Below are 14476 nucleotides of genomic sequence, written 5' to 3'. Positions count from 1 at the left end.
ATAGAGATTTGTCTACAATAGATATTCCATACAAACTGAATCATGTAAGCTATGGTCTTCTGCCCCTGGTTTTCTTCACTTAGCATAATGTTCATGAAGTCCATTCCAGGAGTCCCTTGTTTCTAAGCGCTAGTGAATAATGCCCATTCATACACAGGACACATTTATCGACGAAATGATAACACTCTTATTTCCACTGTTTGCCTATCATGATTAAAGCTGCCCGTAAGATCCACTTTTTGTGTAAATATCTACTTTGAATACTACTGGGTATATACTTAGGAAAAGAACTGCCTGAATCATATGGTTATTCAGTACGTTGGTAAAAACCTACCAAAGCCATCTACCATCCAGCATCCTTCTTTGGGAAATCAAGCTTCCAGAAGTTTCAACCTAGTCCAAGACCACACACACACACACACACACACACCAAAACACACTCCTACAGTTAGTTTTGGGCTTCTCAACTGAGTCTAACATTCTTCTGAATTAACCTTGGTTTACTGAAAAGGCCATGGCTCCAAGTTCATTTTCCTGTGGAAATTCAGTTTTTCCAACACTGTTTGCTAAAAAAAAAAAAAAAAAAACAAAAAAAAAAAAAACAAAAAAAAAACACCTATACTTACTTTATGAAATTGCTTTTGCACTTTTGTCAAAAATCAACTGCCCATGTACATTTTACAACACATGAAAGCATCCCATATCATTAGACCAACAGATTCTTAAAAAAAGAAAAAAAAATAGATTTACTAACTTTATGTTTATGGGTGTTTTCCTGCATGTATGTCTGGTACCCTCAGAGGCTAGAAGGAGTCAGATCCCCTGGAATTGGAGTTATGGATTGTTGTGCATCACCATGTGTGTGCTGGGAAATGATCGGGGCCCTCTGCAAGAACAAGTACTTTTAATCGCTAATCCATCTCTCCAACGCTAGGCCAAACATTAAATATTTTAATTTAAAAACCGACATTTTCAGATGTATTAACACTTGTTAAGTTTTGACATAGTAACAAACACACAAAACTATCTGAAAATACTCCTTCCTTTTCAATTCCAAGTTTTCATTTACTAAAACATGTAAACAGTGAATGCAAATGCCAAGTGAATATTTGTCTTCTAATAATCCACACATAAGACATCTTTAAAGATGTGAAATAATACTAGACTTCATATTCAAGATTTTCACCTTGGGAAAATATATTTATCATAAAGTTATTTTTGTTAGAATGCACTGATTTTATTACTTTTAAATTTTACTTATTTTATGTATATATATGTACATCACCTCCATGCCTGGTACCTGAGTAGGTAAGAAGAGGGCATTAGATTCCCTGCAATTGGAGTTACAGGAAGTTGTGAGGCAGTGTGTGGGTGCTGGGAATTGAACCTGGGTCATCTGACAAAGCAGTACATGCTCCTAACTGCTGAGCCTTCTCTCCAGCTTCATCGTTACCTTTAAACACACCTAACTTTTGAAGGTTGCTTATCAAGGCTAGTGAGACAGCTCAACAGGCAGAGGCATTTGCCACCAAGCTTGACTCCTGAGTTACACCAGAACCCCATATGGTAGAAGTGAATAACCAACTAACTCCTCTAAACTGTCCTCTGACCTCTATACTCAAGCCTTGAGTGCACAAACACAGAATAAACATAAAACAAAGTTTTACAAGACTGATTTTCCTTTCTAATAGGGTATCTATATATATACAACCCACAGAAACATAAATGCTTGGGTTTTTCAATTTTTTTTTTTTTTTTTTTTTTTTTGGTTTTTTCGAGACAGGGTTTCTCTGTGTAGCTTTGCACCTTTCCTGGAACTCACTTGGTAGCCCAGGCTGGCCTCGAACTCACAGAGATCTGCCTGGCTCTGCCTCCCGAGTGCTGGGATTAAAGGCGTGCGCCACCACCGCCCGGCGGGTTTTTCAATTTTAAGAGTGCAAAGAAAGCTAGTTCTGTCTCCAGCATGTCAGACTGACACGGGACTCCAGGTGTGAAGCCAGCCTAGGAGACGCAGGAAGTTCAGGGACAAATAAGGACCCAGTCTCAAAACAGACAGACGAACCACGAAGAGTATAAAGTGTTCTGAGTAAACTGAGAACCATCTCTCTGTACCAGCATCCTTTGGACTACTTCTCTTGCCAAAGTGCCAGAATACCTGACAGAAGAAATGGAGGGAGCCTAATTCTGCCTCACTGTTTAAAGAGAACAGTGAGCCCAAAGTGGCAGGGAAGTGTAGCCGGTAGGGCTCTCTGTGACAGCCTGCAGTAAGACTTGTTATATCTCAGACCCAAAGGATGACCCTCCAGGCCCAGTGCCCCATAACCCACTTCTCTCCAGTGAGGACCCACCCTCCCAAACAGCACTCCCATCACACACATTAGCCCATAGGGACATTCCTGAAACAGACCAAGTGCGACAACCTTCAAAGTGTTCCACTCAATACAATGCCTCTAGGCACTATGCAATGTCTGAGGAAGGAAGAAACGAAATTTATTTACCTAGTTAGCAAAGGTTCAAAGTACATAGTAGGTGTTCAATATTCAGTTAAATACAAGCCGGGCGGTGGTGGCACATGTGCATACCTGGTGCCCTTGGAGGTCAGAAGAGAGCAAAGGATTCCCCAGAACTGAAGTTACAAACAGTTGTGAGCTGACATGTGGTGCTGGGACTAGATCTCAGGTCCTCTGGAAGAGCAGCTAGGACCTTAACTATTGAGTCATCTCTCCAGCCCTATAGTAGGCACTCTTAAAACTGAACTATCTCTCCATTCATACAGTATGCAATCTTATTAATGGATACTTAAAATATCAATTTGTGAAGTCATGGGGTTGGCTCAGCAGGTAAAGGTGCTTGTTACTAAAGCTAACAACCTGAGTTTGGTACACAAGACTCACATGGTTGAAGTAGACTGAAAGTAGAGAACCAGCTCCCACAAACCGTCCTCTGACCTCCATAATTACACCATGAAATGGGCACACCTACCTACCTACCTACACACACACACACACACACACACACACACACACACACACACCAAAAAACAACAACAAATGCTTGTTTCCTTTGTAATAAAAAAAATTAATTGCGTTTCTTTAATTTAGGAAATAATCTACAGGAACCGGACAGATGGTTCAGTAAAGAGTACTTGGCTGTTCTGGCAGAGGACCTAGGTTCAGTTCTCAGCACCCACAAGGAAGCTTACAGCCATTCCTAACTCCAGTTCCATCCAATGCTCTCTCTGGCCTCCATGGCACAGCATGCACATGGCGCACATACATACATGCATACACTCAAAACATTCATATGCACAAAAATAAATCTTTTGTTAAGGAACTATCCTGAAGTAACTAAGCAGGTAGAAGAGTTGTTTACAAGCTTTTTGTCACCTTCACTTTACAATATTTATCATGAAACTATCCCTCCCTCCCAGTGTTAGTTCAAGTCAAATTTAAATTGTGAAAATTTCAAAAAGACTTCCAATTCAAAACTTTACAAAAGTGGACATTAGAACTATTAATTTCACTTTCATATCCTGGAGAGATGGCTCATCAGGTAAAGTGACCTGATGTTCAACTCCTGGAACCCACTTGGTAGAAGGAGAAAACTGACTCCTATTGGTTGTCCTCTGACCGACACATACATACAAATAAGTAAATAAAATACCAAAATTCACTTTCACAAATAGTAGTTACATAGAACAGCTGAAAATATAGTTCTTGTTAATTTACATCAACGATTCATCCTAGAAAGAAAATGACAAAAACAAGTCACTTAATATTCACTTATAAATAACCAAGTTTGGGTCTGACATGAGTGTGACTCTTTCTCCTGCCATTTTCAACCTGAGTGAACCTGGGAAAATTACTCAAACTAAACTTTAGTTCCTTCTTCACCTGTACAATGGCAGGTTGCAGCCTTCCTAAGCATGGTAACAGAACTGATATGCAATATAAAGTGTTTAGTAAGGGGAATCACACAGCAATTCCTTGGTAACTACTATTACTTTGAGAATAATATCCAAATCCATTTTAAAAATCATTTATATCTTATCCCGCTATTTTAAAAAAGATATCCTTAAACACGAGAAGTATCATTTCCCTCATGACACCAGACACTCTTAGTTTCTCAGTCCCTGAGTTACTAATAGCTATGGTCATACCATCAGTCTCTGCAAGCACCAAGTGCTCAGGTGAAAAGAATCAGGATTTCATATAATATGCCAGTACAAAGCAAGTAACACACTCATGGCTTACTAGATGTAGTCATTAAAACGTAAAAGGAGCAGGACAGACAGCTCGGCAGTTAAGAGCGCTTGTTCTTGCAGAGGACCAGGGTTTGAGTCCCAGCACCTACATGGCAGCTTACAACCATCGACACATGTGAACAAAACACTTGTATACATAAAACAAAATAAATCTTATTAAAAACAAGAAAACAAAAAATCTGAGTCAAAGCCTGTCTGTCATGGTAGTGCAAGAAACTGAAACAGACGAACAGGGAGAAAACTCTTTCTTAAAAGACCAACAATACAGAAAGACATACACTGAATACTCACTAAAAGGATGCGAAACCTACAGAGATGGACACTTACAAGATCAACCTGTGTGACTGTGAATCTTCAACAGTTTCATTTTACTGTCTTTCCAAAAGTGGTCTCCAATGGCAACTAGTCTCACTCACTGCATATAATAACCACACTGTAGCCTAATGAACTGGCAGCGACAAGCAATGAGAATAGGGTCAACTGTCTCCTACTACCTGTGTGAGCCTTAAACAAGCTATTAAAATAAGCCTAAATGGTTAACACACACATCCACACCAGCCCCCTAGGGCAGTCGGAACTAAAGTGGACGCTCCTGAGCATGTTTTGTAAACTATACGCTTTTATCAAGACTTCAAAAAACTCAAGTTTAATCAACTCATCACATTAACATAAAACTTTTTATTACTCTGACTTCAATATAGTGCTTGATTCAATTGCCATTTAAAGTCGCCAAAATAAACCATTAGGCAGAAGAAGACACTCATTCTAACAAAAACATATCCGAAGTGTAAGTATCCACACCGGTAAGTATATGATCAATAACTTCTTCTACAGACTCACAATAAATCAGCGACTCTAAGAACATCAAACTGCTTTAAAAGACCCCGTCACCATCAGCTAAGCATCTGCCTTCTATTCTTCCCAACAACCACATCCAGAACACACGTTCACAAACAAAACACACAATTCTCGCTCGCTGGTGTCAAGTTTTTTAAAAAAAAGAAACGTCAACATTAGCCTTTGTCCTTCCACTAGTGTCTCGGAGCCCTCCGCTCCCGGGGTCAGGTCAACGCACTTAGGGGTAAGGTAAGCAGAGGGCAAGGTTTTACAACAGGGGGGTCAGGTCAGTTCAGTCCACTCGGCAGGCACCACCTGACCGTGTATTTTCCGCGAAGTTTCCAAGTCCACAAAGAAGTTTTGCGGCGAAGGGGTAGGGCCCGCAGGACAATCAGCAAACAGACTCGAACACAGAGCGGGGTGGGGGGTGGGGGGAGAGTGGGGGAGGGGAGTGGAAAACGCCCCCGGCCTTCGCACCGCCGCCCCCCTCCTCTGCGGACCGCGGTCCTCCGCCCCGTCAACCCCGACATCGCGGGCACCCTAGGGTCTCGGGCACCCCACGTCCCGGCACCCCACGTCCCGGCACCCCCACGTCTCGGACGCCCCACGTCTCGGACGCCCCACGTCCCGACACCACCATGTCACGGCCACCCCATGTCTCGGACCCCCAAGTCCGGGCACTCCAGGGTCCCAGCCTCGGCGGGGTCGTCGCCCGCGGGAACCGGCGGGGGGCGCGCAGAGGGGTCACCTTCCGACCCGAGCCCGCGGCGGTCGGGGGTGGGGGGTGGGGGGGGAAGGACCCGCCGGACCCGCGCGCCCTCCCGGCCCGGCGAGCAAACTGACCCCCCGGCGGCGGGGGTGGGTAAGGGGGAGCGCCGCCGCGAGCGCCTCGGCCCGACGGGAGCGCGGGCGCCGCTGCAAGGGCGCGGGCGCGGGCGCGGGCGCCGCCGCCGCCGCCGCCTCACCTTCCTCGGCGGTGTCCATCTTGTCTAGGGGGGCGGCGGTGACGCAGCCGCCAGGCGCCCGCCACCCGGCAGAGCCTTCAGGGCCCGAAGGGAAAGGCGGGAGGGAAAGAGGGGAGCAGGAAGAGAGGGCGCGGGCCCGGGCAGGTGCGTGCGCTCAGGTGCGAGAGGAAGCCACCGACGCGGGCCCAAGAGGGGAAGAGGGACAGCGGCTGACAGAAAGAGAGCGCCGGGGAGGGGGAGGGGCGCGCGGCCGAGAGACGGGCCTGGGCGGGGCGCGCGGCGGAAAAGGCGGGGCGCTGGGGCGCCGCGCGTCACTTCCGGCGCGCACTCCCGCTCGCGCCGGGCGCCCGGCCGCCCGGGCGGCGCAGGGGAGGCGAGCGGCCCCGCGGGCGAAGGCTACCCGGGATGGGGGCGGAAAAGAAAGCCGAGGCGGCGTGTCGCGGAGCTGCGGCGTGTTCCCGGGGCAAAGGAGCGCGGGGCAGCGGGAGCGAGCGCTGCGAGCCGGGCAGGCGTGCGGGACAAAGGCCCCGGCGTTGCGGGTACTCGACCGTGACTCCCCGGGCATTCAGCCTGGGCCCCGGAACGAGCATGCGCATGTCGGTTTCCTCGCCAGCGTGCCTCTGACGCTCGGTTTAAAGACGTACAAAAGCATCCCTGAAATGTAGAAAGATAAGCACCCAGGTTATCGAAATTTCTCCTGGGGAGGCTTATGCAATTGGTTGGAAAGCACGCTTCACAGCTGAAAGCCGACGTGGAATCCACTTCTCAGGGAAATTGGGCCGGATGGCGACACAATTACGGACGCTTACCTGGCGAGAGCGAAATTGCTGATGAAAGAATGATGAAAGACCGTGCTCTGCTCGCATCAGTTGGCCATCCTCCCTCACAGAGTCCTTAGTTTCCTCTAAATAAATAAGATAGTATAGGTTAGAGGCAAAGAAGTCTTTCCAACCTCGACGCTTAAATATTCAGGTGACAGAAAATAGATTCAAGAAACCGAACTTTCTGAGTAGGAATTGGAAAGACCTTCCTTTCGATCCACATCTGAGTAAGGCTTAAAATAATGTAAAGGAGCCCTTCAAAAACAACAACAACAACAACCACTCTTGAATAAAGTCATTGATGTGTGCCTTCTGTATTACTCCGGGCAAACTTACTGCCGCGGTAATGGATAATAATAATAATAATAGTGGGTAGTGATAACAATAACTTTGCAAAGGCTGGCCTTGAGAATTGAGCTGCCATTGAGTAAAGACTATCTCAAAAAAAAAGCAAAATCATATTCGAAGGCAGCTCTTTCCCCAACTCTGCCCTTCCCACATGATTCCAATAAGAAATCAGTGTAAGGTCTATAGCAGCACACTTCGAGCCAGCTGAGACCAGGGACACAGAACCAGAACTCAAGCCTGTCAGCATGGGAGGAAGGATTCTGGGAGAGAAAGTTTTGCTGAAGGGAGCACTATTAATACTATTCAGGGCAGGTATGTAAACACCTTGGCCACGGATGATATTGGGCGGTGGAGTGGAGGGCTTTCTCCTTTTGATTTTCTGTTTTCTCTTAGGAACTCAAGGGAAAGAACTTTCCACCAGGTCTCCCTTCCACAGAGCAATACATTGTGCAGTTACTTACTTTTTCTGGTTTAGACTTTGGATAAAATATAAGTAATTAGGCAATTTTTTTAGCCCCTACTATGTGTCAGGTAGTCTGCACAACAACCTGTTGAATTGTGAAAATCACTCAGACCTGCCCAGATGCCTCTGATAGAAACTTAACGATGGTTAGGCTAAAAGGAGGAAACCACTCTTAACGTGAACTTCAAGGATAGGACTTTGCTGGGCCACAGGGCTACTAGAACCCGAGTCTCTTGCTGGGCCACAGGGCTACTAGAACCCGAGTCTCTCTGCCTCATCCCTAGCTTGGTCTTTCTGTGCACATTGGGTTCATCTTGTCCACCCTGCTTCTTCTATATGGCTGGATACAAGGCCATTGATAGTTCTTGGCTTTAAAGCTCCAGCCTTACCATTAAACAGGGTGAACATGAGGCTCTCTATTCCCAAGTTTAACACTCCCAGGGAAGAGCAACTAATTCATCCAGCAAATTGCCCATCCCTGAACCTAATGACTGTCCTGTAACAACATGGACACAAACATGTCCAAGGTACTGCCGCATGTGTGTGGAAATATGCTGTTTACTGTGCTCTGAGGGTACTTTACTGATGGTGTAAGAGGATGTTGTAATTTGACCTGAAAGTGTCACTTTTGGAAAACACTGGAAACTTTGGGAGGTGGGGGGTCTAACGTCAGGTGCCTAAGTAACTGGGATGTGCCACAAGAAGATAGTCCATGTAGGTTTGTTCTTGGGGAGTTTTCACCAAAAAAGCCTAAGTGTAGCCCAGCCATGCTTTCTGCTCCTGATTCCAGATGCAATCACTTACTCCTGTGTGCACTTCCCCTTCCTCCTTTCCCACATCCTGCACAGCTTGGGGCAACGGGAATGAAGAAAGGACAAGTGTCAGACAGAAAAGCTGGGATCCTGTGGGCCATGCTCATTCTCATGGACTGCCATCACTAGGCCACAACCCAGAACCTCAATGTGATTACTAGGAGCAGCACAGGGAGGAGGAGTGAGCTAGTCTTACTTTTATTTTGCATTGGTGTTTCGCCTGCATACATGTCTGTGTGAAGGTGTCAGATCCCCTGGAACTGGAGTTAAAGAGAGTTGTGAGCTGCCATGTTTGTGCTGGGAGTTGAACCCAGGTCCCCTGGAAGAACAGCCATCTCTCCAGCCCCAAGTGAGCTAGTCTTAATGGGAGTCTCCGTAGCAGAGCTGTCTTGCTTTGCAGTCATCTGGAGGAAGAAGCTGCAGTTACTAGTTTTTGCACATACTGGTCAATTGTTAAAAAACACTTGGACCAGAAGAAGGCTTTGTTATGCCTCTGAGCCTCACTGACAGGAAGGCTTTGTCAGTTCCCACGGGTCTGAGGCAATTGGTGTCCTTAACATGGCTGTGCTCATGTCAATAATACACATTCCCTTAGGACTTCATCCACTCCTTACATATTCACTCAGGGCTTCCTCACTCCCCACACACCAGTCATCATGGGATCCTCACCAGACATGAAATTATGAAGGACACCATGGTCTTGAACCTACAAAACTGAGCAAGGCAAGCCTCTTTTTCCTCTCCCCATGCCTCTCCCTGGGACATGGTCTCACTGTATAGCCTTGGCTAGCCTAGAGCCTCTTTTTCTTTGTAAGCAACTTGTGTCGGGTATTTTGTTATGCGATGAGAAAATGACTCAGGAAGACATGTAGGAGGACACACTATAATTCTTTGAGCAAGAACTATGACAATAGCAAACGAATAATAACAGTAATTAGCCAAAGTCCCTATTATGTCCCATGAATATCAATAGCAATTCTGCAAAGTAAATACACCCATTTCACAGATGAGCTGTCAGATTCACAGCAGGAAACTAGCACGAAGGGGAAAAGGAAGCAGCATTAAGGCACAGCTCTGCTTCACTCTGGGGCTCCATATTTTAAACCTCATCGATTTAGCGTTAGCAACTTCTCACTGTCCTTACGTCCTCAACTCTTTCTTTTTTGCTGTGAACTTAAGTGCGTCTCCAACCTGTGACCTTGCAACAGTCGCACAGAACTCTCCTGAAGAAACAGAGGTACGGTAACTAAGCCAAGAGCTTTACCACGACCGTAACATTGACAGTAACAAATCAGAGGGCATTTATGGTGCCGTGTTAAACTCCTTCCTTCCCACTTCGCTTACTCTCCTTGTTTTCCTCTTCTCACCTCCCTTTGTTCCTATCTCCCCTCCCTTTCTGTCTTCCTCATCCCGTTCCTCTTCCTGGAAATGGGACCCAAAAGCAAGGTGGGCAAGAAGGGTATGCTGGGGAAAGAGAGAAGCCTGGTGTGGCTAGACAATCTATTACACTGAACAACTAAAGACGTTAAGAGTCAAATGGCCAGATTCCCCAGTAATAGAGAAAATGCATATGTAGAGAGAGGGAAGGCTAGAAATATTCCTGAAAAATTAAATACATGCGTCACTCCTGACATGTACCACAGCTCAGACTAAGCCATTGGTGATGAAATAATCTCAGGCCATGAGTTTGGTAGAAACGAGCTTGGGCTCAAGCATCATGGCACACATCTTGGAAGACAGGGGCAAGCTGATCTCTGAGTTTGAGGCCAGCCTGGTCTATACAGTGAGTTCCAGACCATCCAGGACTAATTTTGTGTGTGTGTGTGTGTGTGTGTGTGTGTGTGTGTGTGTGTGTGTGTGTATGTGTGTGTGTGTGTGTGTGTGTATACATGCACATGTATATAAACTACAAGAGTAAGAAATAACACACAACAGACAGTAGAAATCACCCCCACGGTCCTCCCTCCCATCCCTGGAGAGGCACACAGTCTCACCCAGACCGAATCTTCATGTCTCCCTGCACACAGTGTTAGTAGATACTGTGGTCTCTTCAGTTACCCACCACCTGGTATAGTTACCTGCCCTGAGACTAAACCTCTGATAGCTTCCTTAGCTTATAATCTTAACAATATGTACTCTTTTAAATTCTTTAACTTGTAGTTCAGAAGCTCGAAAATCTCTTAAGAATTATCTGCCTTAGTTGGGGTTGCTGTGATAAAAACACTATGGCCAAGGCAACAGAAGGAAGTGTTCAGTTGGGTTCCATAGGAGCACATCACCACTGTGGTGGGGAGCTTGGCAGCGGGCTGGCAGCCATGACACTGGAGCAGCAGTTGAGAGCTCACATCCCCATCCACAAACAGGAAGAAGAGAGAGCTAACTCAAAATGGCACCAGTTTTCTTTGAAACCTCAAAGCCTGCCCTCAGTGACATACTTTCTCTACCAAGGCCACACACACACTTCCTAATCCTCCCCAGACAGCCACCAACTGGGGACCAAGTACCAGATGCCTGAGACTTCTGAGGACATCTCATTCAGACCACAATACTTAACACTATTCTCACTCTTACAGAGTCACACCACTGTCAGCAACATGCGGGCAGTAAAGGAAGGAGCTTGAGGCAGAGCCATGAGCACCCAGGCCCTGTAAGTCCTGCCCAACTGGCCACATTTAGTTCATGTCCATCCTGTCTTGTCAAAGATTAGAAAAGCCTTCCTCCTCCCTACCTCACCCCTTCTGTCGCTTTCCTCTGGGTCTCCAAGTACGATAGCCCTCAAAGTTTCTCTATACCCTGCCTCATGCCCCACTTCTTTGTCAACCGGATTGTGAGCACCCCTCTCTGGAGCTTTCCAACCTCTGGAGAAACTGCTTGTGTAATAAGCAAATGGTGGCCAGACCATTTGTAACAATAGAACTCTGTCCCACAGTCTGCAGGAGCCAGTTCAGAGAGCCATGTCCCATTCTCTGCAGCAGGGAGCCTGATACAGCCAGGTCAGGGTTTAGTCTATAGCACGGACCCCGAAGTGTTTACTACTGCTTCTATTTCAGGACCAGCCAGAGAAAGGTAAATAGGCTCCCATTCCAGACACATGGAATGTCCGGACTCTAGCTCCTCTGCACCTCATTCACACCATTGGCCTCCAGCCAGGTCTCCTCCCTACCCACCCCACCCAGCCTTGCTTTTTTTCATTACAAAGGTTTCACTTTTCTGCATGCCTTTAGTCTCTACCAAACACAAATAGTAATGATGGACTCCTTTCTGCAGATCATCTCTGCTTGTTCTCATTTGGGTAGCCTTTGTTTATTTTCACCTAATTTTAGTGGCTACCACTGAGGTCTTATGGCTGGAATCTTGCCCACCCGACCTTCCGATACTCTCCTCCCCTCTCTCTGCGGAAGGGCTCTTCACCAGCCTCCAGTCTGCCTCATTTCAGCAGGAATGATGGTGCCCGAGAATTAGCCCTTCCCTTCAGTGACTCATCAGTTTGTTCATTGTGTCAGAGGAGAATCCAATCACTGTTGGACACCCACAGAGCCTCATTTTAGCCCCAGTGCTAGGGAGGTAGTTGCCATGGTGATAGATGCGGCAGGCAGGCTCTCTGCAGAGTGGCTGGCTACAGGCAGCCCATGCCAGGAGGGGCCAAGCCTTCTGCACGGTCTGTGTCGCTCAGTGTGCCCAACCCATCCCCCCACCTCTGAGAATACAAGGGAGGTAGAGAGTGGGAATCTTCCACGTCTATCATTCTTAGAGCCTTGTTTAGCATACCCTCCTCATTGGTTCTTAATGGTTGCCCTCACTGGGTTGTGCAGCTTAAATGGTTGCTCAGCAACGAAATAACAAGATAAATGCAACCTCCATTGAATGTGTATGAATACCTCAATTTTTTCAAGAGGGTGTGAATCCAAGAGCCCCATGCTAAGATGGGGGTAGGGCAGTCTCAGCCTTCTCAAAGGAAGGTTAACAGCAAGAACAGAGAAAGTGCACACATGAGTGCACATACTGATAATTTTCAACCAGCATTCAGCTCCAGATAGAGAAATGGAACATCTCCGTTTCTCCAGGGTCCCCAAGGAGGCTCCTCCTACCTTCCTCAGTGTCCACCTCTTCAACATGGATATGATTTCCATTAACACCTTGCTGCTCCACCTGGTATGAAACTTATGTAGCTAGAATGAGACTGTAGACCTTTTGTATCTGACTTAATTCATGGGCACTATGACAGAGATTCCCCATATGCTTGCAGTAAGGGGTGTGTGTGTGTGTGTGTGTGTGTGTGTGTGTATTCACACATACACACTGCTGAGCCCAGTTCCCTTCACCTCAGCAACAAGACTGCTCCATTGAGTAGTTGATCCTCTTCTAAATAATTCCCAGCTTAACAAGAACATTGAAGCCTGTAGTACGAATTCTCACAGACATTTCACCCACAGTTGCCAAATGTTACTATTTTGCCGTTTTCTTTACCAATGTTTCTCTCATTGTCTGTATAATGTATCAATTTATTTAAAAAACCATTTAAGAGATTATAAATATACATTCTTACCCCTAGATATGTCAATGCATGTGTGTGTGTGTGTGTGTGTGTGTGTGTGTGTGTGTATGTATTTTAAGGATTACTTTATTTTTAAGTATGTAGTGGTGGGGGTTTGTACATGTGAGTGCAGGTGTGTACAGAGGCCAGAGGTGTAAGTCCCCCTGGAGCTAGAGTTATAGGTGGTTGTGAGATGCCCGGTGTGAGTACTAGAAACATAACTTGGGTCCTCTGCAACAGTAATACTTAACTGCTGAGCCAGCCCCTAGTGTGTGTATGTATAGTTTTTATTATATTTTTATTTCTTTTGTTTGAATGTGTGGGTGGGGAGGACCATGCCACAGCTCACAGGTGGAGATCAGAGGACAATTGTAGGAGTTTTCTCTCTCCTTCCACCATGTAGGTCCCCGAGATCAAACTCTAGTTACCAGCCTTGGGGACAAGGGTCTTTACCTGTAAGCTATTTCACCAGCTTGTTTTTTTTGTTTGTTTGTTTTTTGGGTTTTTTTTTTTGTTGTTGTTGTTTTAGCAGAGTCTCACTAAGTAGCCCTGACTAGCTTAGAACTCAATATATAGATCAGGCTAGCCTTGAACTCCCACCATGATCTGCAGTGATAGAATCCAGGTGCCAGAGTCTGATTTGCTGGCACTAAAAATTTGAAAACAGCTCCTTAAATGTTGGAGACGGTGGACCTGGGAACATGGCAGAGTTGCTGATCCTGGTCTCTACAGGCTTTGCCCCCTACCCCAAGGACCTTCAGTGGTCCCGGAACCTTCTCTAATCTCCCTGCTGCCCCACCACTGAGAAGACAAAGGGGGCAGCATGGAGTAAAGGGGAGGTGATGGAGGAAGAGCCTGGAGCTGTCTCCTTGGGTGCTCTCCTGACTGAGACAATAAGTTACAAACACTCATAAGGCCCCATTGGGTCTGACTCACTCTTTCCCTGTAAGCATACAGTTTGGTGGTTTAGTTTATTCAAACAGTCACACAGCCCTGGCATAATCCATCTTCTCCATTTTCCTCTCTGCAGGAAGAGAGCCGTCCCCATTAGCAGTCACTCACTCCTCTCTAGCCAGTGACAGCTGCTGATCTGCTTTTGGACTACAGAATGGACTGTTTCAGAGAGTGTGCTGGTTTGAATGAGAATGGCCTCCATAGGCTCATATATTAAATGCTTGGTCCACAGTTTGGAGCTGTTTTGGAAGGATTAAGAGGCGTGGCCTTGTTGTAGAAGGTGGCCTTGGAGATTTCAAAAGCCCGCAGCTTTCTCAGCTCAGTCAGCCTTGTGATTATATCTCATGATGTAAGCTCTCAGCTACTGCTCCAGTGCCATGCCTGCTTGTCTGCTACTGTTCTGCCTGCCATGATGGCCATGGACTCACTATCTGAAACCATAAACCTCAATAAACTCTTTCTTCTATAAGTTTTTTTT

General features: G+C 46.3%; 1 protein-coding gene across 3 annotated transcripts in view; it reads right to left on the bottom strand.

Moving 5' to 3' along the window:
• The window catches only part of Marchf6 (membrane associated ring-CH-type finger 6), a 63506-nt gene extending 57169 nt beyond the window's left edge, over positions 1-6337 (bottom strand). The window contains exon 1 of one of the 3 annotated variants that reach the window (XM_059276523.1): positions 6067-6337. In XM_059276523.1, the coding sequence (XP_059132506.1) occupies positions 6067-6085 (19 nt within the window). In that variant the 5' untranslated portion in view covers positions 6086-6337. Of the gene's footprint in view, positions 1-5339; positions 5434-5766; positions 5851-6066 lie in introns of those variants that run through there. The other 2 variants (XM_059276522.1, XM_059276524.1) reach the window with 2 other exon arrangements.
• Between the last annotated feature and the right edge of the window lie 8139 nt (positions 6338-14476).

The sequence above is a fragment of the Peromyscus eremicus genome, chromosome 11 (genome assembly GCF_949786415.1).
Source record: "Peromyscus eremicus chromosome 11, PerEre_H2_v1, whole genome shotgun sequence".
NCBI classification, from domain to species: Eukaryota; Metazoa; Chordata; class Mammalia; order Rodentia; family Cricetidae; genus Peromyscus; species Peromyscus eremicus.
The sequence above is the reverse complement of the archived record's forward strand: the minus strand, read 5'-3'. Positions and strand labels throughout refer to the sequence as shown.